The sequence below is a fragment of the Vicugna pacos genome, chromosome 34 (assembly GCF_048564905.1).
Source record: "Vicugna pacos chromosome 34, VicPac4, whole genome shotgun sequence".
Taxonomy (NCBI): Eukaryota; Metazoa; Chordata; class Mammalia; order Artiodactyla; family Camelidae; genus Vicugna; species Vicugna pacos.
The window spans coordinates 20,924,297-20,944,299 of NC_133020.1; the positions used below are offsets into that span (position 1 = coordinate 20,924,297).

Consider the following 20,003-nt stretch of genomic DNA (forward strand, 5'->3'; position numbering starts at 1 on the left):
TGTAAACCGGCTCCGCCGGTGCCGGAGTGCTTACTGTGCCATGTGGTCCGTCCCAGCAGCCCCTGGAGGATCTCGATGCTCAGCTGAGGAGAACGCTTAGTCCAGAGACTGTCGTGCTGACGTCTGCAGTTGGTGTAAGTTTTGAAACCCTTGTTAAAATCTTCCAGTAACCCTAATGTATTGTATTCCTGGAATATGACTGTAACCTAGACCATTCTTAATATACCTGTAACACCTATTCAGTGTCTTCGCTTGTTCTAGTCAACAGAAGTGAGATTAATGAAAGACGAACACTGACCCCGCAGTGTAACTATGGAAAAAGTCTGATTTGAAAGATGCTTTTTTGTCCTGCCTGTGGGTAGAATTATACTGCAGATCAATCCTGTGCATTTGGAGGAGGCTATACTTAAAGTGTGAAGTTTTAACTCATTCCTTTTAGGCTTGTGACACAGTAATGTTCTATTAAAACTACTTTTCTATACATACCCAGGTTACGCTGTTAAGCACCCATGAGAAAAGTTAAGAAAGCAATTAGAAGGGTTAAGACTCAAGATTTCTTTTAAAATACTTCTCTTTACATGAGACTTACTTTTAGGCCATAAAAAAAGAGACAGGAAATTCCCTCGGACGTCAGTGCTTCTCCGCACATGCTGTCTGTCTCTCTGCCCTTTATGAAGACCCGAGGGAGGGCAGCCCGGGAGGGTCTGAGCGCACCTGCAGCTGAAGGTGCTGTGTTTGTGTGTGTGTTTGCAGCCGGCGTCCGTGGCGGCCCCCACAGCAGCTGTGGAAGCAGGAGCGCAGCCTCGGAAGGACGGTGAGACCCGCCCCTCCCCGCGTCGCCGCCTCCATTCCTGCCCGTAACTGACTGTAGAGGCTGCTGCTGCAGAGGCGCAGCCTCGTGAGCTGGCAGGCGTATGCGAGACGATTTTAAAGAATGTTTTAATGTATTTCATGGTTGAGGAGCATTAATACCAGTATCTAGAGCAGACAATTTTAGCAAATCAGTGTATCTTCTACTCTTGTGTTTTGAAGGGTGGCGTGCCAGGGGGTAATAATAGTTTCTCTTAACGTGAGGCCCTTTGTTACTAGCTAGGCCAGATCCTTGCTCAGAGAGAGAAGGACGTTCAGGCATATTTATGAAAGTTAATTTATTGGCAACCTTTTGGCTTTTTAGAAATACAAAGATATAGATAAGCTTCAATAACATGGATGGTAGAAATACAAATGTAAGATTTCAATTAATCAATTTAAACATTTATTTTTTTAATTATTTTTATTTCTGGAGTCTTTAGAATTGGGATGTTTACAAATATAATCTCTTTAGAAAGGCACATTTCTGACTTAATTTTGTGAAAATTATCCAGACCAACAATTTAAATGTTTAATTAGAACTTTTATCCCCACATACTCAGTCATAAGTTTATGTTGACTGCTACTGTTGTAAAGTTTTGTTGTCAATCTCTTCTCACCCTCAGTCCCACAGAACCTGGGAAGTTTAAAATTTATTTTCTGTTGCCTTTGCCTAAAGAATTGTTCATAATCAAAAGTCAAAATAATTGAACGTGAGCTATATTTACTCAGTGTGATTTTATATAGCACGTGCTTAAAATTAATTTTTCCTTTTTATAATATCCATTCTCCTCAACACCCCCTGACATAAGGGTAATTCACTGTATAACTGTTACTAAGATTAGCTGAACACTTTTACCTCTTCCTGCCTTCCTTACATGCTTACACTTAAAACCTCTCTAAATTAAGTTATTTTCAAGGCAAGCAGAGTCTGAATTGGCTCTCTTTTTAAAGGAAGTGCCTTGAAAATCAGTGGAACAGACTAGAAAGTGTAGAAACTAAAGTGGAATGTAGAATATGAGAAGGTAGCCTTTCAAATCAGTGAGAAAAGATGGAATGTTTCAGTAAATGGTTTGGGACAACTGGACAGTGGCTTGGAAAAAAGCAAAGATCGATCGCTAGCCGAGGCCAAAATAAATTCCAAATGGATCAAAGGTGAAAAATGATGTCATAAAATAGTACTATAAGAAAACAAAAGGAGTCTTTTTCTTTTTCTTTTTCTTTTTCTTTTTCTTTTTCTTTTTCTTTTTCTTTTTCTTTTTCTTTTTCTTTTTCTTTTTCTTTTTCTTTCTTTTTCTTTTTCTTTTTCTTTTTCTTTTTCTTTTTCTTTTTCTTTTTCTTTTTCTTTTTCTTTTTCTTTTTCTTTTTCTTTTTCTTTTTCTTTTTCTTTTTCTTTTTCTTTTTCTTTTTCTTTCTTTTTCTTTTTCTTTTTCTTTTTCTTTTTCTTTTTTTCTTCCAACTGTCTAGAGCACGGTTGACAAACTTGTTCTATAAAAGGCTGAAAAGGAAGTATGTTAGGTTTTGCTCTTCAACTATCCAACATATTGTAGCTCAGAAGAAGCAATAGACATGCATGAATGAGCGAGTTTGACTGTCCAGTAAAGTTTACATATGAAAACAGGCAGTGGGCTAAATTTGGTCCACAGTTCAGAGACTGCTGATCCTTAACGTAGAGAAAGATGTTACTGTTACGTTTAATACCTAACACGGAAGCATTAACAGATTTTAAATTTCTGCATGGGGAAAAAAAGTGCTGTTAGGTCCAAAGATAAGTGAAAAGCTGGGAAATGTGTGTGTTGTGTGCTCATATCATAAAAAGGACTAGTTTTGCTAATATAGAGTGTTCCTGTAAATTTGGCATGAGCCAAAAAGTAATCAAAAGATACAGAAAAAAAGAAAATTGGACATGAAAATACTTAATTTCCTTTGTGAAACAGAAATGTAGAGTAAAACTAAAAGTGATCCTACTTCTCACCTGTCCTTGTTAATAAGTTCAGACGTGTAACAGCCGCTGGTGACTTGGTTCAGCCTTTTTGGAGATCAGTTTAAGTCTGTCGGTTATAAATGGAAATGATTCAGTCCTTCCATTCTCAGGTATTTATTCTACATACCTATAAGAAAATACATATTAGAGCACTTTTATGATAGCAAGAAGTTCTGAGTAACTTTAATGTCCTTCAGTAGAAGCCTGGATAAAACGTGGTACGCTTCAAAACTTCATACATTCGCATAATGCAGCCATTAAACAGAATGAGGCACTTACGTGGGAAGATCTCTAAGTTACATCGTTAAATGAGAACACCAAAGTCAGTATTCTGCCAGCTGTATAAAATAAAGGAAATGGTGGTGTATATTCCGTTATCTCCAGAAAGAAACCCCAACAAGTGATTGTCACTAGGAGGACCTTGGTGGCTTTAAAGTCACTCAGAATTGCTTATCAGTGATTCTGCCATTTACACTGTCCTGTTCCAGGATTTTGCTTAAGTGTTGCCTAAACCAATTTGCCATCGCTGGTTTTCTTTTTAAAATAGGTCTTTAGTATCCTAAGTATAATCTCATGGTTTGCTTCGTTTATTTGTATCTTTGAGTTGCAGGTTGAAACTGTAGTGTAATTTTCTGTTAGCCTCAGTTTTTATAGTGTCTCTTCACACTGGATTAAGCCATGAAGCCGTTTTGCTGCTATGTAGCTTTTTTCCCTTCAAACAATGCCATGTCATCTGCACACGTGTCCAACAGAATGTACAGAGGGTTCACAATAAATTTCCAGACTCGATCATTTATATCATTTACATGTTTCACAAGCAGTACAGTCTTTCACACTGAAGGTGTCTCGTAGGAAACCAAACAATAGCTGTTACCCCTTGTTGGACAGAATCTGAGCAGCCTTGCCTCTAACAGCTTTCCTCTTCTGATATGTAGTTTCATTTTGCTGTGTTTCTGGCCAAAAGGAAAAGCAGCTAATTGAAAAGAGATGCTGACTTAAGTTATCTTCCTCCTCCATGTACTTCTTTCAGTTCCTCAAGTCACAGAAGGTCCTGTCTTAGCACCGACTTCAGGCCCTGGTGGCGTTTTTAAGATGGGGCGATTTCAGGTAAGACAGTCACTTCCGGGGGATGGTGTACATAATAAAAAGGGATTCCCACTTTTGGGGAGTGTATATATAATAAAATTATTATCTGCCTTTTGGGACTTAATTGCCATCAATGATGTATCTCTTTTAGAGAACTTTATAGCTCTTTACTATTGTCCCCTCTTAAAATAATGCATACTAAATAGATAAACAACACGTTTATACTGTAGAGCACAGGGAACTATATTCAGTATCTTGTAGTAACCCATAATGAAAAGATACGAAAAGGAATATGTGTATGTATATGTATGACTGATCTATTATGCCGTACACTAGAAACTGACACAGCATTGTAAACTGACTTCAGTTTTTAAAAGTTTAAAAAGTAATTCATGCTAATTAAAGAAAGAATACTTAGAACAGTAGAGAAGCAGTAGGTTGTCGTAGGCCATCCTCCCACTGTACCCCTAGGATCACCTTTGGTGGTGTATTCCTTCTGTTACTTTTTCTCTGTGTGTGTATTTAAAATTGGCCCTGTTTCTCCTCTGAATGTTACTTTGGCTTCTTCCCATCTCGTAGTAGGCTTTCCTCACCATTCTCCTATTGCCAGTCATTTCCAACGTAGTAAGTAAAGTCACAGTAAACATCTTTGTGTATAAAACGTTCTCCATATTTAGGGTTGTTTTCTTAGGAGTCATTTACAAAGTGAAGATGCTGTGTCAGCATCTACTGATACCATGTAGTTGTTTTCCCAGGTGGACCAACAAGTGAACGTTTCCTGGCTTAGTGCACAGTGCCGCACAAGCTCTGACCCCCCCCCCCCCAACCTTCACACCCACTCTCTGATGATGATTGTGGTGGCACTTAAAGTTGGAGATAGCGGGTGATAGTCTTCTCATTTGTAAGCTGAGGTTCTGAGCGCCCATCACCACACTGAGTTTGTGTTTGTGGCTTGTGGGTGAGCTGGGACCTGGATCTTCCCGTTAGTGCCAGCTGTGCCGATCCTTGAAGCTCAGCTGGCAGTGTCATTTGTTGGGTTTAGTGTTTGTCGTTTTTCTTATTCACAGCAGCCTTCAGGATCCCATGACCTGTTATTTATATTTTCACCAAGATGTGAATCTGATTCCTATGCACAGTGTGAGATACGAAAGTAAATCATACACTAAGCTTGACCAGCACTCAGCATCTACATCTAATCTGTGCATCTCAGTACAGATATGTCATGCTCTATGATGGCGTTCAGTTTATTCTCACAGTCAGAGAGGGAGGGGCAGTGTGAGCAGATAATCGGCCTACTCAGACTGGGAAGTAGTGATTTCTTTTTGTTTTTGGTCCATTCTAAAACTGGGGGGTTTCGTTTTAATCTCACTTTGTTTTCTTTCCATCAGGTTTCAGTTGCAGTGGATGACACCCAGAAAGAAGGTAGAAATAAGGCAGAAGATGCAAAGTCTGTTCATTTTGAGTCCAGCACTTCAGAATCCTCTGTGCTGTCAAGCAGTAGTCCCGAGAGCACCCTGGTGAAGCCAGAGCCCAGTGGGATAGCTGTCCGTGGCACCTCTTCAGATATGCCGGATGGTGCCTGCAGAACTCCCGCCTCAGAAGCAAAGTCAGAAGCTGGGCAGCCTACCAAGGTTGGGCGTTTTCAGGTGACAACTACAGCGAACAAAGTAGGCCGTTTCTCGGTTTCAAGAACTGAAGACAAGATAACTGAGGCAAAGGAAGAGGGACCAGTGGCATCTCCCCCTTTTATGGATTTGGAACATGCTGCTCTTCCTGCTGTGATACCAAAGAAAGAAAAGCCTGAACTCTCAGGACCGTCACACCAGAACGGGCCGTCTTCTGACCTGGAGGCCGCCTTCCTAAGTAGGGATGTGGACGATGGTTCAGGTAGTCCACACTCCCCCCATCAGCTGAGCAAGAGCCTTCCCATCCAGAACCTAAGTCAAAGCCTTAGTAACTCATTCAACTCCTCTTACATGAGCAGTGACAATGAGTCAGATATTGAAGATGAAGACTTAAAGTTGGAGCTGCGAAGACTTCGAGAAAAGTAAGCACGTTCTCTCCCGTGAAAGAACGGTGGCAGAATTGTAGTAAAGCCGAGCTCCCTGTGCTCGGTTAGTCTTGTTTTCAAGAGGGCACTCATGCAAGGGCTAGTCACCTGAGTGCAGTTCTCCGGGGTCTCCTGTGTTCGTTGGGGCCCACAGCGCTCCTGGGTCCCAGCACTGCGTCAGCGTCTGCACTACTGTCACCGTGTTATTTTGACCAGCAGCACTTTTTATTGTTACTAACCCAGTCTTTGCTGTTTACTGGTCTTCTACCGCATGAGTCTGAGTAATGAGTAATGGCACTGGGATATAGATTGTGATAGCAGGTTTCCTTGGTCATATGCGACAAGCTGGATTCTAGTCTCAAATTCAGTATTCCTATGTAGATCCTCAGTAAGGAAATCTCTTTCTCCTAACACACCACCCATTTCTGGTAGTTGGAATTTGACCTGGGTAATGGAGGCCAGCCAGCAAGGGGAGTCAACAAACTAGAATCTCACGGTGGTAGAAATCAGATTAAGTGTATTTGGGGGAAAGACTCAGTGAGTGAGTAAATATGTGAAGGAAGGTTAAATAATGTCAATGTTTATTTGAATGAAGGTGGTTATCAAATTTTTGAGCTATGTTTGGTCATCTCTCGTAGACATCTTAAAGAGATTCAAGACCTGCAGAGCCGCCAGAAGCATGAAATTGAGTCTTTGTACACCAGACTGGGCAAGGCTCTCCCTGCCGTCATCATCCCCCCCGCTGCCCCCCTGGCGGGGAGAAGAAGGCGGCCCACCAAAAGTAAAGGCAGCAAATCTAGTCGCAGCAGCTCCTTGGGGAGTAAGAGCCCTGGTCCAGGTCAGCCATGGCTGTCTCCAGCTGTTATATAACCTGTTGAACATCAGTTATTTTTGCTTCAGAGGAGTTTGGCTTTTCTGATATTCTTACTTCCTTGTCTTGTCTACTCCCCGTATTTACAGAACCTCTTTGAATCTCTGGAAGTAGGCTGGGTGGCACAGTGGCGTTACATCCCTTGTAACCCATGCTGCTGGGTGCTGGGTGCCTTCACTTATAGTTGTTCTTGAGGGTTGAAATGCTTAGCGTTGCCTGCTGACTCACAGAACTCGCACTTCACCCAGCTCTTGGGCAGGTGGAAGAAAGTACATTGTTCTCTGTTTAGTGAAACCCAGGTCGATTCTTCCTTCTATGGATGAACGGCAGTTGTGATGGCTGCTAAGTTTCATATAGATATTTGAGTGTGTCTTATGTGACAGTTCCCTTGATTAAAGTTTTCATTTTATTTATCCATATTGGAATAAAGAACTTGCTAGTGTTTACAGTTAAGAAATAGTTAAATCATAGTCTCTTGTAATGAATTATAGTTCGTCTATTTTTAATTATGACAGAGTTTTACCCTTTGGTGAACTTACGGTAATATTACCAGATAACTAGTCGAAAAGTAGAAGTGGCTGAAATAAGTTTTTATCTCATACTTGCTCTTCAGTTGTAATACAAATATGTTGCAGAGCAGTTGCAAACTTAACAGCTTTCCAGTCTCTGAAAATTTTCAGACCTAAACCTTTTCTCTAGCAATTAGAACCAGTTCAGTAGTAGATGTGATCATAAGAGATACCAGCTAATTCATATTCTGATCCCAGTTTTGACATACTTTCTGAGGGGACGTCTGTTCCACCAGTTACTAGGGAACAGAGAAGTTAGTTGATTCCAAGACACTTGGCTAGTGATTGAAAGCCACGGACCAAGGATAATTCTAAATATGTATTACTCTGTAATCCGTACATCATTTTTTTGATACCTCTTTTGTGCTTGATCTGACGCATGTACCAGAAAGACTAAGCAGCAGAGACTGTCTGAAGCCAGCATGAAAAAGCAGTCGTGAGGTTGCAGAGGGGAACTTCCTTGTGTCTGCTCATGTTCTGGTCCCCTTACTGGCTTAGCCCTCGGAACCCCCAGGTTGTCTAATGCTGAACCTCTTCTGGATGGGGTCCCACAGCCCCTTGCTCACTCCTCCTTCGTGTCAGGGAGGCCCTTGCGCTTTGATCTCCTCGGTGGGACAAATTGGAGGAGCAAGAGCAGAGCCTAGAAAGTGTGGTGAAAGCTGTGAATGTCCCCTCATGCCACTGTATCTTTTGGCAGGTAACCTGTCCGGTCAGAGTGCAGCTTCAGGCGTGCACCCCCAGCAGACCCTCCCCGCTCCTGGCAACATCCCAGAGCCCGGGCAGAATCAGCTGTTACAGCCCCTTAAGCCCTCTCCCTCCAGCGATCACCTCTATTCAGCCTTCACCAGTGATGGTGCCATTTCAGTACCAAGCCTTTCTGCTCCAGGCCAAGGTAAGAAATCAAAGTAGCCGTCATCTGCCAAGAACACTAGAATGGAGATAGTGCCGCATCTGGGACCGAAGCCTGATGAGGAACCTGTTAAGGTGGGTTGGAGGACCAGCTGACCAGGAACAGCCACATGGTGCCCTCGTGGCTCTTTGGGTTGGACGGGGCATGGGTAACGATTACAGTAGGTGGGATCACTGCTCCCATCAGGTGGAAATAGGTTTTTTCCCAGGCATTACAGCATGAAGTGATGTCTGCGCCTCCGTGAGGCATCAACCAAAGGAATGACTCCTTTGGATTTGGAACTTACGCTTTAATACCTGGACCGAATTTCCTGGACCAAATTCTAAGGCATTTTAGCCGTTTCTGAAAGCTAATGTGTCTGTTAGCCAGTGTAAACTTTTAAAATTTCTAAGTGTGAGAGAAACATACTAACATGAATAGCCTTACAATTCAACTTTTTAGCCATAATCTGCTTTCTAAATGTGGGCTTATTAATGATCCCTTAGAACATTCCCGTACAGGAGAGAGCTTCTAGTCCCATGAGAACAAGAATTGAAAGGAGTTGGGTGTCTGGGTGGAAACGAGTATGAGAAAACATAGGTAATGAACTTGGTGCTTTTGCCACAGTGCACAGACCCCAGGGGGGGAGATGGGCTCTTGGCAGGATGAGCGCCCCTGCCGGTAGGGGCACGATCTGGCCTTGTCCCCCCTGGGCCGGTGGAGGGGCTTGCGGCCCGGCCCCTCCCGCCCGCATCGGGCCCTTCCCTGGAAGCGCGTTCCTGTGTGTGCCACCCAGCGTCTCACGCAGCCCCTGGCTCTGACGTCTCGCAGCCGTGTTCTGTCTCCTCTCTCTGTTCTTCCCTGTTCTTCCCCTCTCACAGGCTATGCGAAGTTTAACTGTGCGTCTGAGCAGGTGACGTTCAAACCTGGTGGCAGGAGGACCCGATTTCTGAGTACGCCCTGCTTGGCTCTTTGTGTGTAACACCTTTACTCCTTCCTCGTCCTTGTGTTCTGCTGCTTGTTCTGACGTTTCACGCGGCCATTTTCATTTGTCTCTCTCTGTCATCTTCTCAGTGGCTTGGCTGCTCTGCTGTTACCCTCAGAAGTTTGGGTCTCTGTTAATTATGATAAAAGATGTAGAAATGATAATGGGTTTCTGTAAACTTCAGAATAACTTTCTAGTGGAATCGCCTCTTCATGGGCCCAGGACAGAGGGTAGACGTGCTGTCCAGGCTATGGAAACCGCCGGGTCTGGTAGCACAAGGAGGCTGGGCTCACGGTCCTGCTCAGCGTTAGAAGTCACAGAAAGCACTCGACCACTGATGCAGGTGAAAGTTACCCCCTTTTTCTGTTCTTTTTCGGAGTAGTTTGGAATCTTTTTATCACTATTAGGCGCAAACGTCTACCAGTTGAAAAGATGCTAGAATCTCTTTCTTGGATGCTTTCTCCACCACTAACCTATAACTCTGTAAAATCAGTATTTCAAAAAGGGCTTCAGTGTAATTCTTCTTATAAGGCTTATTAAAGACTGAAGCCCACATTTGCAGCAACATGGATGCTCCTGGAGAATGTCGTTCTAAGTGAAGTAAGCCAGAAAGAGAAAGAAAAATACCATATGAGATTGCTCATATGTGGAATCTAAAAAAAGAACAAAAAAACACAAACACAAAACAGAAACAGACTCATAGACACAGAATACAAACTTATGGTTGTCAAGGGGGCGAGGGGTGGGAAGGGACAGACTGGGATTTCAAAATGTAGAATAGATAAATAAGATAATACTGTACAGCACAGGGAAATACATATACAAGATCTTGTGGTAGCTCACAGCGAAAGAAAAAATGTGACAATGAATATATGTATGTTCATGTATAACTAAAAAATTGTGCTGAGAAAAAAAAAAAGACTGAAGCCCAGCATCTGCACGCAAAAATGGGCTTTTCAACAAAATCACTGGGAGTTCCCAGCCCTCTTGGCAAAAACAAGGCATGAGAGCGGGTCAGCCAGTGTCTCCAGCCCGTCTCCCCTCATGGGGAACCAAGTGGTCCTGCACACACCAGATGAGACCTCGCCTGCACACAAGGCGCAGGACCCTGGGGAGACACGCTGCCTCTGCTTGGCCCGGGCCTACTTGGCACATGCAGGTAGTCAGCACACACATGTGAAAATAAATTTTTACAACAAAAGGTTCAGGTAGAAAACTGCTTTGTTAAGAGTTTAGATCAAGATCTTTCTTCTCTGTTAAGGCCTCAAACTTCTGATGTGGTCATTGAAGTGCTTTTTAAGTGCATGTGCAAGGCCATTGCTGTTTCTGAGTGTGGCTCAGAGGTCCTTGGGCCTCACAGAGCACTAGGCCAGGGCTGTTCCACAAAGAAGGAGGTGGAAGGCATTACCCAGTTTGGTAGATTGTTGAGCACTCAGAGCAATAGCTTTTCTGGTTACAGTGGGCTGGACGAAGAATATTAGCTCCTTGATGCTTCAGTAAGCATTTAATTTACATGTCCAGCTCAAAAGATGACAAGACATGAGCAGGAAACAGGTGTTTTGAAGTAGAAGGTGACATGACAGGCCTGTGGTAACGCAGTCTGAAACATCTAACAGGGAGAGAACCAGGGCTTTTTTCTGAAGGAAGTAGAACGTGGCAGGTGCCACGACTTCAGGTTGACTCAGTAAATTCTCATCACTCTCAAAGGTAGGTGTTGGTCACATGAAAGTGGTTAGAAGTACGAAGTCTGAACTGAGAGCCCTACTTCTGTTGAAGGCACGTCCGTCAGGACATGTCACATCATCCTTGGTGAACAAATCGCAAGGGGCAGGTGTCTTTCAAGCAAAGATGGGAAGAGAACAAGCTCACGGGCGCGGGGTCTTCACTAGTTTGGGATGCATCACTGTGCTCTCAAAGTAGATAATGGTTTGGAAGCACGGCTTGGCTTAACGCTTTATTTATGTTCAAAAGTTGCTTGTTTTCCACATACTTTTAAAGATCTCTCTAGAGGGGAAGGGGTTAGTCTGTCTGCCCAGGATGTGGAAATACATTAGCCAATTTTAAGTGAAACTGTAACGGTGGTACTGTCAGCGCCTGTGGTTTAACTGAGTGCTTTGTAACAACCCAGCGGGAGAAACGGAAAGTGGGACGGGGACGGTGCCGGGGCTGCTTGGGTGTTTGAAGTTCAAGCAGTGAGACCTGGGAGAGCAGGGTTCCTCCCCGGCCCGGAACCTCGGTGCAGGGCATTGCTCTCTTCAGCACAGAGACTGGGTGTGGAAACTCAGCCTCTGTCAGCCAGGTACCACAGGGCCCCACGCTCAGGCCAGCAGCCCGTGAGATCCATCCCGCAGCACGGCGTCTGTGGCAGGCTCCCGGGTCCGTCCAGGCTGTCTCCCCTTCTGCTTTCTCTTGCTGGGATTTGGTGTGCTGTTTGGAGATTCTAAATATTTAAACTGATGCTTCTTTATCTTTAACACATTGCTCTCTTTTTGTGCTTCAGGGAAGATGGTGAAAAAAGTCTGTCCTTGCAACCAGCTCTGTAGTAATTATCTTTTCTTTCTGTTACTTCCGGTCCTTGATTGCAAGCCTGTTGCCCTTGAGTTCTTTGAACCCTGAAGCCTCACGACTCCCGGATTCCCAGCCCCCATCTGGCTAGTCCTGCTCCCTTTTCTGGTGTCTTTTTAACATGCTCAGTTGTTGCCACTGGCCGTCCTTACAGATTCAAGGTCACCTCCTAGTCAGCACTCTCAGTGATGGCCCAGTGCACCTGGCTCCGGGCCGGTTTTGGGTGGGGGACGCCCACGGATCCACGTAGAGGATCAGGGATGCCTGGCTCCTCAGGGAGAGAGTCCTTAAGTCAGAAACACTGTTTGCTGCTGGAAAGTCAGCAGGGGTCAAGGCGTGCGAGAGGCCCCGCCCTCACGTAGCCTGCTGAGGCGGGGACGCCGCCTGTGGAGGAGTGGCTCCCCATGAAAGTGCAGACGGTGCAACCACCCAGCAGGCCTCTGAGAGGCGCCGCCAGAAAGCGGTGCCTGGGAGACTGGGCGTGACTGTGAGGCTGTAGCTGCCAGGCCCCAGCGGCGTGGGGCGGAGGGTGGGGGTGGGGGGGTCGCGCTACAGCTGGAGGGCGTCAGAAAGGGCCTTCCTGCCAGTAAAGCTGCATCGCTCTCGGAGCCTTTCAGCAGAACTGAAAAGGGCTTGAGGGCTAGAGGGCTGGCCCCTCGGGAAGGCATGCAGCGCGGTGGGAAGCTCTGAGCAGTCTGCTTACCCTCTGACACTGGACCAAGCCCACTAGCCCTTCTCCTAGGTTTCATCAGCCAAGTCAGCTTCTCCTGGGAGTTCACTTCTGGTCAGAAAGGGATGTATTTGTCTCCTTTAGTGGGAAACCCTGTTTTCAGCAGCCAGAATAAGCAGGTTGCCTGTAGGGCTGACTCTGCCTCGTGGTATAAACCCCACTTTCAGAATCCAGTGTTGTGTAACACAGACTAAAATGAAAAATGAAGTTTGGCTTTAAAGGGGCCTCACAGCATCAAAGGCGACGAGCATGGGTCTAGCAGGTGTGGCTCCAGTGTGAACAGTTGTGAACAGCGGGGTTCACCTCAGCCAGCTTCTGTATTTGGCTTTTGACGGCTCTGCTCACTGGGGGTTATTTGTGTGTCGTTTGAATTGTCTCACCCGCCATCCAGCTCACCGGGCGGTGGTCATTCGGACGGGGTGGTCCTCATGCATGTGATGTGCCCGTGGTCATGACTGCTCTCCTCCCTGCCTGTGCTCCCCACCCGTCCTGCATCCCTCCTGCTGTTCCCTGTGCTTGTCCACTTCTCACCTGGGTTTCCTGCTCCCACCGGGGGCGGTAGCGGCCCTGGGGCTCCGGCGCTGAGATGGGAGCTGACGCACACGGGGCAGTGGGTCCCTGTCTTGCCTTGGTGGTGGAAGCATGTGACCTCCTCACTTCGCAGCTTCACCCCAGAACTGGGTGCTGCTCTGGCACAGATACGCTGGTGTGTGCCATCCCGGGCGCCTTGAGACAGCGGTGGGCGACAGAGGGCTCTCGGGTGGCAGGGCTGCTTCAGGTGTGCTGCTGGGCTCTGGAGCTGCTCTGGCCTGGAGAGCAGGAAGACGGCTGCATTTCCGTACCCGCCCCAGCGTTGTGTGGCTGTCTCAAGTCCTGGGGCTCACGACTCACTCTGGTAGTTCTCGTTTATTCTGCAGCAAATGTGAGATCTGGTAAGACAGGGGGGATGAGGGGAGAAACAAGCCCATGACTCTTCTTTCCCTCTCCCCCAACTCGCCTCTTCGAACCTCCTTCAGTGTGCCCGCCAGCAGAGCCGAAATCAGGCAGGACACAGACTCCTTTCTTTCTTGTCAAACCGTAGAACTAGAATTCCTTCATCACAGCCCCAGAGCTTCCTCCTCCCCTGTGCACCCCCTCCTCAGCTGGGCATTCCTGCTGCGCCCACCCGAGGTGCTTGCTCTTCCGGGAAGAGGGGGAAAGGTGAGAATCCTTGAACCAGTTGAAACTGAAGTGTCACCTCCAGGAAGCCATGTGGTCCTGGAGTTGAAAGGCTCGGGTACACCACAGAACTTCCTCGTGAGTCCTCCTGGTTCTTTACTCACAGGAAGTTGGGAGAGGTTGAAGCCTTCGCTCTCCCAAGTGTATGTCTGCAGTTCGTGTCTGGGTCCAGGGGGGAAAGTGTGTGACCAGAGCATCCTTTCTCATCGCCCTCCTGAGAAGGAGCGGCTGAGGACCGTGACGGTACCCCATGGTTTGGGAGCCCATCTTTCCCCCGGCCTGTCTGTGCTTTCCTTTAACTGCGACATGACCCCTGCCCCGTGCTCGAGGGATCCTCTTCTTTTGCCCTGTTCTGCAACATTCCAGAGCAGCCAGCCTCACTGGCCACTCCGCACAGCCTTCCTCAAAGCGATGCCAAGAGCAGAGGCCGGCGGAGAGTGTCCGCCCTCCCTGAGGCTGTGAGAACGGGCAGAAGGAGGGCCCTGCCCTTGGTGCCGTCCCTCATCCTGAGTTGTTCAGCCTCGGCTGTCACTCCTGAGGCGCACCGTCCCCATTACCCTGTGACACCAAAACATTTAGCTAAACGAGACCGGAGCCCCCCCTTTGTCGCATGGCTTCCCAGTTCATCCTCCCCATTCCGCGCCTTGCCATTCATCGTCCTGTGAGGCCGTCCTTCCCCCTGAAGTTACAACTCAAGCACCTTTTAATGGTTGTCCTCTGTGGCTTCTTCTGACTCCAGGGACCAGCAGCACCAACACCGTCGGGGGAGCCATGAACAGCCAGGCCGCCCCGGCCCAGCCTCCTGCCATGGCGTCCGGCAGGAAGGGCACCTTCACCGACGACCTGCACAAGCTGGTGGACAACTGGGCCCGGGACGCCATGAGTCTCTCAGGCAGGAGAGGGAGCAAAGGGCACACGAGCTACGAGGTGAGTCTCCCTGACATCAGAGCATCACTGCACACACCTGAGTCACGCCCGCCTCCTCTGTCAGTAGGTCACCAGCTTTAGCACTGTCCACAAAACAAGACAGCGCACCCACATCCCCTTTGAGCTTTCTTTCCCTGAGTCCCTCGCTCCCATCGGTCAACGTTTTTCCTCCCTTTCCTTCAACACCTGAACTGCACGCGCACATGCACGGCTCCGGTACTTGGTGAGCACATAGCCGCCAGTCACCATGGAAGGCTTGGTTTTCACTGTCCTTGTAAGATCATCGCAGCCTAGGTCTATAATTCTGCCCAGGTCCGCCCTGTCGCGCCCACGCCGAACCTCACGTGGCACCGTTCTGTCCGCAGGGCCCTGGCATGGCGAGGAAGTTCTCCGCGCCCGGTCAGCTGTGCGTCTCCATGACCTCAAACCTGGGCAGCTCTGCCCCCATCGCTGCGGCATCAGCTACCTCTCTGGCTCACTTCACCAAGTCCATGTGCCCCCCGCAGCAGTACGGCTTCCCAGCACCCCCCTTTGGCACGCAGTGGAGCGGGACGGGTGGCCCAGCACCACAGCCGCTTAGCCAGTTCCAGCCTGTGGGAACTGCGTCTTTGCAGAATTTCAACATCAGCAGTTTGCAGAAGTCCATCAGCAACCCCCCAGGTTCCAACCTGCGGACCACTTAGACCTAGAGACACCCGCCGAGTAGGTGTGGGGGCAGGAGGTGGAACGGTGGGGGGTGGGGGGTGGGGTGGGAAAGTAGCCTATATACTAACTACTAGTGCTGCACTTAACTGGTTATTTCAGACAGGAATGTGTCCATGCCGCTTAGAGCCCTCTGAGTGGGGACTGTCCCTCTGCTGTCACTGTTCTCTGCGGTGGGATGAGAAGGGAAGAGCAGCTTTCTCGTGTATGCTTTGTTGTTTATCTTTACCCAACAGCGAGCGCTGGGAAAGGCAGTCCTCTCTGTCAGAAAGCCACTAGAGAGCTCAGCAGGAGAGCTGAGGCTGTGTTTTCAAGCAGTGGGGCTCTTAATTTTGGTACCCACCCCAAATTCTTTATTCCCTCAAGAATCTAAATCACAAGACAAAAGAAAACAAAACCAAACCAAAAAGGATTGGGTTCTCTCCTACCGCCCCCCCCCCCGCCCCCCGGTCAGCTCTTCAGAGCCCAGTGAGGACACCAGGGGACTGAGGCCTCAGCCCTTCCTTACGATAGGTCATTAGTGCTTTAAGCAAATGGTATTCGCAGCTTTGACTGCAGCATTAGCAATTAGGAAAAGAATTTAAGTTCCCTGCGGACATGTAACTTTGCCATCAGTTTTGATGTGGAAACACTGTGATATTATATAAATGTTGTTGGACAACAGTAGTTTTAAGAGTAAAGTATGAAAGGTTTAAAAAGTTGAAAAAGGCTAGCTCTGTCCTTTACTTATTGAGACTTTTAACTTTCTCCTTTGTATTTCCATTGTATTAAATAAATAAATAAATGTGAATGTAAAATTGTATAAATTACTGTACTTGAACACTTATGTTCTCCCAGTACTGCTCGCTGGACGTTTTAGTGCCTTGGACTTCTTCTATTGCTTCTGCCGTTAGCATCACCTTCTCATCTGACCCCAATCAGCAAAGGGCATGTGGAAGGAAGTCTCGGGTCTGCGCGACCCCAGCTGTGGACTCTGCCATAAGGAAACTGAGGTTTTTGTTTTTGTTTTTTTGTTTTTTCTCCAAGTCATTAAGCAGTTTTGTCTAGAGCAGGTGTAAGATGAGCAAGGTGAGAAGTTGACATCAGTGGTTAAAAGCAGAAAACTCTGTTTCAGGATAAGTGAGGAGAGGGGTATTGTAACAAAACTGGGCGATTTAAAAGATTAAGGGTGGCGTGTGGTAAGTGATGAAAGAAACAAAGACTAAAGAACAGGAGGACAAACCTGCCTGAAGGCCTTTGGGTGCCACGAGCCTTCCCTCCTTGAGCTGGGCTCGAGCAGACCAGACCTGAAGTGGCTGAATGAAAAGGGCAGATGAGGGCTGGACGGGAGGTGTGATCGTGAGAAGTCACAGGTGGAGGAAGTTGCTCTAAGAAAAGTCATTTGGATTGCTCCCCTCTTGTTGCAAACGGACTGTGCGTTTCTCAGCCTGGGTACTGCAGTCTGTGGAAAGTGGACCTGCGTCTGAAGGAAGCATTGTGAGAAAAAGTGCTTATTCCTGTCCGTTTGCCGTATGATGCCCGAGTGGTTGCAGGATCATAACCTCTTGTGCCACCTTTAGACTTACAACGGGTGTTCTCACACTTTCACGTAAACAGATGCTCCCCTTGAGCAGTAACTGCAACCAGCCAGTGTTACTCAGTGCTGTGCCTGCTTGTAATGGGCAGCTGTGTTCTTCTCAGAGCTTTCAGGAGATACTCTCCTAATTGGCTGTGCTTGAGATCTTTATTCTCTCGGAAGATGGGGAAATAAGCCAAGACTCCTAATCCTTGGGGTGCTTCTCCTCTTGACTCTTGAGCTGGGAAACTGACATGTTTCCAGCCTCTTACCCACCTCAGTGGCTCATCCCAGGAGCCGCCATGGCAGGAGGACCCTGGTTGGCTATCCCGTCCTGTCCTGTCTGTCACTGGCCATTTTCTTAAGATCACCAAGGCCCCGAAGATGCAAGTGAAAGATTAAGAGTTTAGGAAGGTGGGAGAAGGGCAGGCATTCCAAGCTCTGCTTCCGATCCTCAGGGAGATGGAAGGAGTCAGGACAGGACAAGGTGCCAAGGAAAAAGGTCCCTGACACCTGAGACGGAGGAGGCAGTGCTTGGTACCAGAGGGATGAGGGAGCCAGGTGCAGCACGTGACTGTTATTTTGGTTTAATCATTCTGAGATCTTCACTCACATGTGGAAAGTAAGAACTGGTTTTATTTACTGTTGATTTTTTTCCCTCCTGTGGACGAAATAACTGAGGCCTAGAGGAATGAACTAGTGCTACTGAACTGTCTAAATTATTTTTTGTGTTAATAGTACACTTTGAGCATCTTTTTCCACATTAAAAAACAACTTTCTGAATTATAAATGTTTTCCTTACATTATTTAACAATGTACACTGTTTAAAAAACAAATAAACTGAACTGAAACCTTGGGGATTCCTGTGCGTTTGGCACTAACCTGGGGGGTGCGCTTCCTGCTTCGGTTTGTTACCTTTGTAGACATACTTGAGACCTTCAAATAAACCAGACTTGCTTTTGTTGAGCTGTGGGGTTTCATTTCCAGCAATGCCTTTTTCATGGTCTCAGCAGCTCTGATTTGACTTGTGTGCAGTTTATAACTGGATTCCTAATTCCAGGATCTTTCTTAAGCGGCACTTCTCCCTGAACTAAGATGCTGCAGACAAGGAGTTTTTTTTTTCTGAAGACAGTGCAAGGATATCGAAATTAAAAGCTGAATATATGACCCAGTCTGTGGAACAGCAGGTAAGGTCAAGGGAGGCAGGGAGAGCCCCAGCCTCTTTGTCATCTGGAGGCACACCAGGGGCCCAGGGGCCCCATGTGTCCAGGGCCACAGCTTCCTGCGAGTGGGTCTGTGATCCAACAAGTAATGAGAGCCGCCATTTCAAGATTAAAAGCACAGCCCAAAAGGGTCCTTGGAAAGTAAAACTGCACATTCATTACTTGCAGGAAACAGTTATGAACATCTCAACACTATGAATAAACAATTTGTGCCGAGGTGGGTTCTAGCTCACATCTGCAACAGGCGAATGTGAACAGCTACTTAGGTCACGGGTGGGGCTCCCTTTGCACATAAAAATTATGTCTCTGCTGTAGTCTGTTAAGTGTGTGATAGTGTTATATCTAAAACAATATATACTTTAAAATGCCGTTGGGAAAATTCTTGACACAGGGCTGCCAGAAGCCTTCGATTTGTTTAAAAACCCCCACGATATCTGCAAAGTGCAATTAAGAGAGGTATGCCTGCATTATGTTACAAAGGATTTATTTTGCTGTCTTAAAATGCCTTTTCTTTGGTCTTAGATGATTATTTCCTTGACTAGGAGACGTCACGAACGGCAGACTGGGGGCTGTCGGAGAAGGCGGCAGCCGCACGAGGCAGCATCAGGAGCGCGCCGCCCTCCGGGGCGGGAGCTCGGCTCATCGGCGGCGTCCTGCTGAGGCTGGTGCCCAGGAGCAAGGAGCCACGGGGGCTCCTAGAATTCCTGTCTTCACCACTGTGACAGCTCAGCAGTCAACAGTGAGGAGCCTCAAGGACCAAAGAAGAGGGGTTTTGTCTTGGCAGAGCTGCCCGCTGCACGTGTGACGCTTCTGTGAAGTGCTCGTGTCCGGCCGCCGGGCTCTGTCTGCAGCAGGTTCCAGGAGCCGCAGCCTCTGGTCAGGTTCAGAATGAAGCAAGGCAAACGCCTGGAAGTAAAGCTCATTCCCCAGGAACGACGAGTCATTTCACGCCCACGAAGTCTGTGACCATCCCCCCGTGACAGTCCAGTGAGGTGCCTCGGTTAAGACGGCTCCAGTTTCCTTTTCTTCATGTCCTGGTTCTTCCAAGAGGAGTCACAGTCTCCTGTGGGAGAGAAAGTCATTTAAATGTAGCTGCCGTGACTTTAAAATGAGGAACGAAGTGATAGCTAATACTTTGCGAATTGTATCAACTAGCGATCCTGCTTCAGACTAAAAGCGCGGGGGTGAAAACTGCCACCAGCAAGACCGAGTGCGCGGCGAGCCCCAAACCAAGCTGCGCTGGGAGCCACAGGGGCCCGACTCTACCGGGAAGGCTCCTCACGCAGCGCTTAAGCGCCCCCCACCACAGGGGGCTACTCCCCGAGTCGCGGCCCAGAGGAGGCTTGGAGCTCTTGAACCAGCTGCCCTGCTCTCTCACTGCTGTCTGGCATGGGTCCCTCCGGCTTCTTAAAACAGAGTGTCATCCTTCCTCTAAAACTCACAGAATCAGGCCCAGGCTCTCCGTTCAGTCCCTGCTCCTAAAACGCTTTGCTACCTGTTAGTTGCTGGTTTGGGTTATAGGTTTGGAGGTGCCAGGGTCCAGGTTTTGCTGGTGGATTCTGTTGGCAAAGGCTTTGTGGGGTCCTGCTCTGGGTCTCCACCTGGTTCTTCAGGACTGAGGTGGCAGGAGTCTGCGGTGGTTGTGGTTTAGATGAGGGCTTGACCACACTGTCCCCTGCATCTGGAGCCAGGTCCCACAGTTCAAGACTGTCTGCAAGGACAGAGGACACAGGAGGATGTAACCTTTGCACAGGAAGTGCTGGAGAAAACAGGTCGTAAGAAATTGCACGTCACAAGTGC

The 20,003-nt window shown here is 47.6% G+C and overlaps 3 protein-coding genes and 1 long non-coding RNA gene across 26 annotated transcripts in view; 1 reads left to right on the forward strand and 3 right to left on the reverse strand.

Annotated features, from left to right (window-relative positions):
- WNK1 (WNK lysine deficient protein kinase 1) overlaps positions 1–17,946 on the forward strand; it is a 116,933-nt gene extending 98,987 nt beyond the window's left edge. For 9 of the 11 annotated variants that reach the window (XM_072954462.1, XM_072954465.1, XM_072954464.1 and 6 more), the window contains 8 exons: positions 57–134; positions 754–814; positions 3,864–3,940; positions 5,308–5,966; positions 6,608–6,807; positions 8,107–8,301; positions 14,536–14,723; positions 15,089–17,946. In XM_072954462.1, the coding sequence (XP_072810563.1) occupies positions 57–134; positions 754–814; positions 3,864–3,940; positions 5,308–5,966; positions 6,608–6,807; positions 8,107–8,301; positions 14,536–14,723; positions 15,089–15,406 (1,776 nt within the window). In that variant the 3' untranslated portion in view covers positions 15,407–17,946. The remainder of the gene's footprint in view (positions 1–56; positions 135–753; positions 815–3,863; positions 3,941–5,307; positions 5,967–6,607; positions 6,808–8,106; positions 8,302–14,535; positions 14,724–15,088) is intronic. The other 2 variants (XM_072954463.1, XM_072954466.1) reach the window with 1 other exon arrangement.
- Positions 1–20,003, reverse strand: part of FBXL14 (F-box and leucine rich repeat protein 14) — a 429,592-nt gene that overhangs the window by 29,958 nt on the left and 379,631 nt on the right. The window lies entirely within an intron of this gene.
- On the reverse strand, positions 2,262–3,869 carry LOC140691288 (uncharacterized). Its single transcript, XR_012066883.1, has 3 exons — positions 3,113–3,869; positions 2,825–2,960; positions 2,262–2,347 (listed from the first exon to the last, which is right to left on the reverse strand). It is a non-coding gene; the product is annotated as an uncharacterized lncRNA (long non-coding RNA).
- The window catches only part of RAD52 (RAD52 homolog, DNA repair protein), a 34,380-nt gene continuing 33,047 nt past the window's right edge, over positions 18,671–20,003 (reverse strand). For 11 of the 13 annotated variants that reach the window (XM_072954493.1, XM_072954489.1, XM_072954487.1 and 8 more), the window contains 2 exons: positions 19,699–19,914; positions 18,671–19,266 (listed from right to left, as the gene is read on the reverse strand). In XM_072954493.1, coding sequence (XP_072810594.1) covers positions 19,205–19,266; positions 19,699–19,914 — 278 coding nt within the window. In that variant the 3' untranslated portion in view covers positions 18,671–19,204. Of the gene's footprint in view, positions 19,267–19,698; positions 19,915–20,003 lie in introns of those variants that run through there. The other 2 variants (XM_072954496.1, XR_012066880.1) reach the window with 2 other exon arrangements.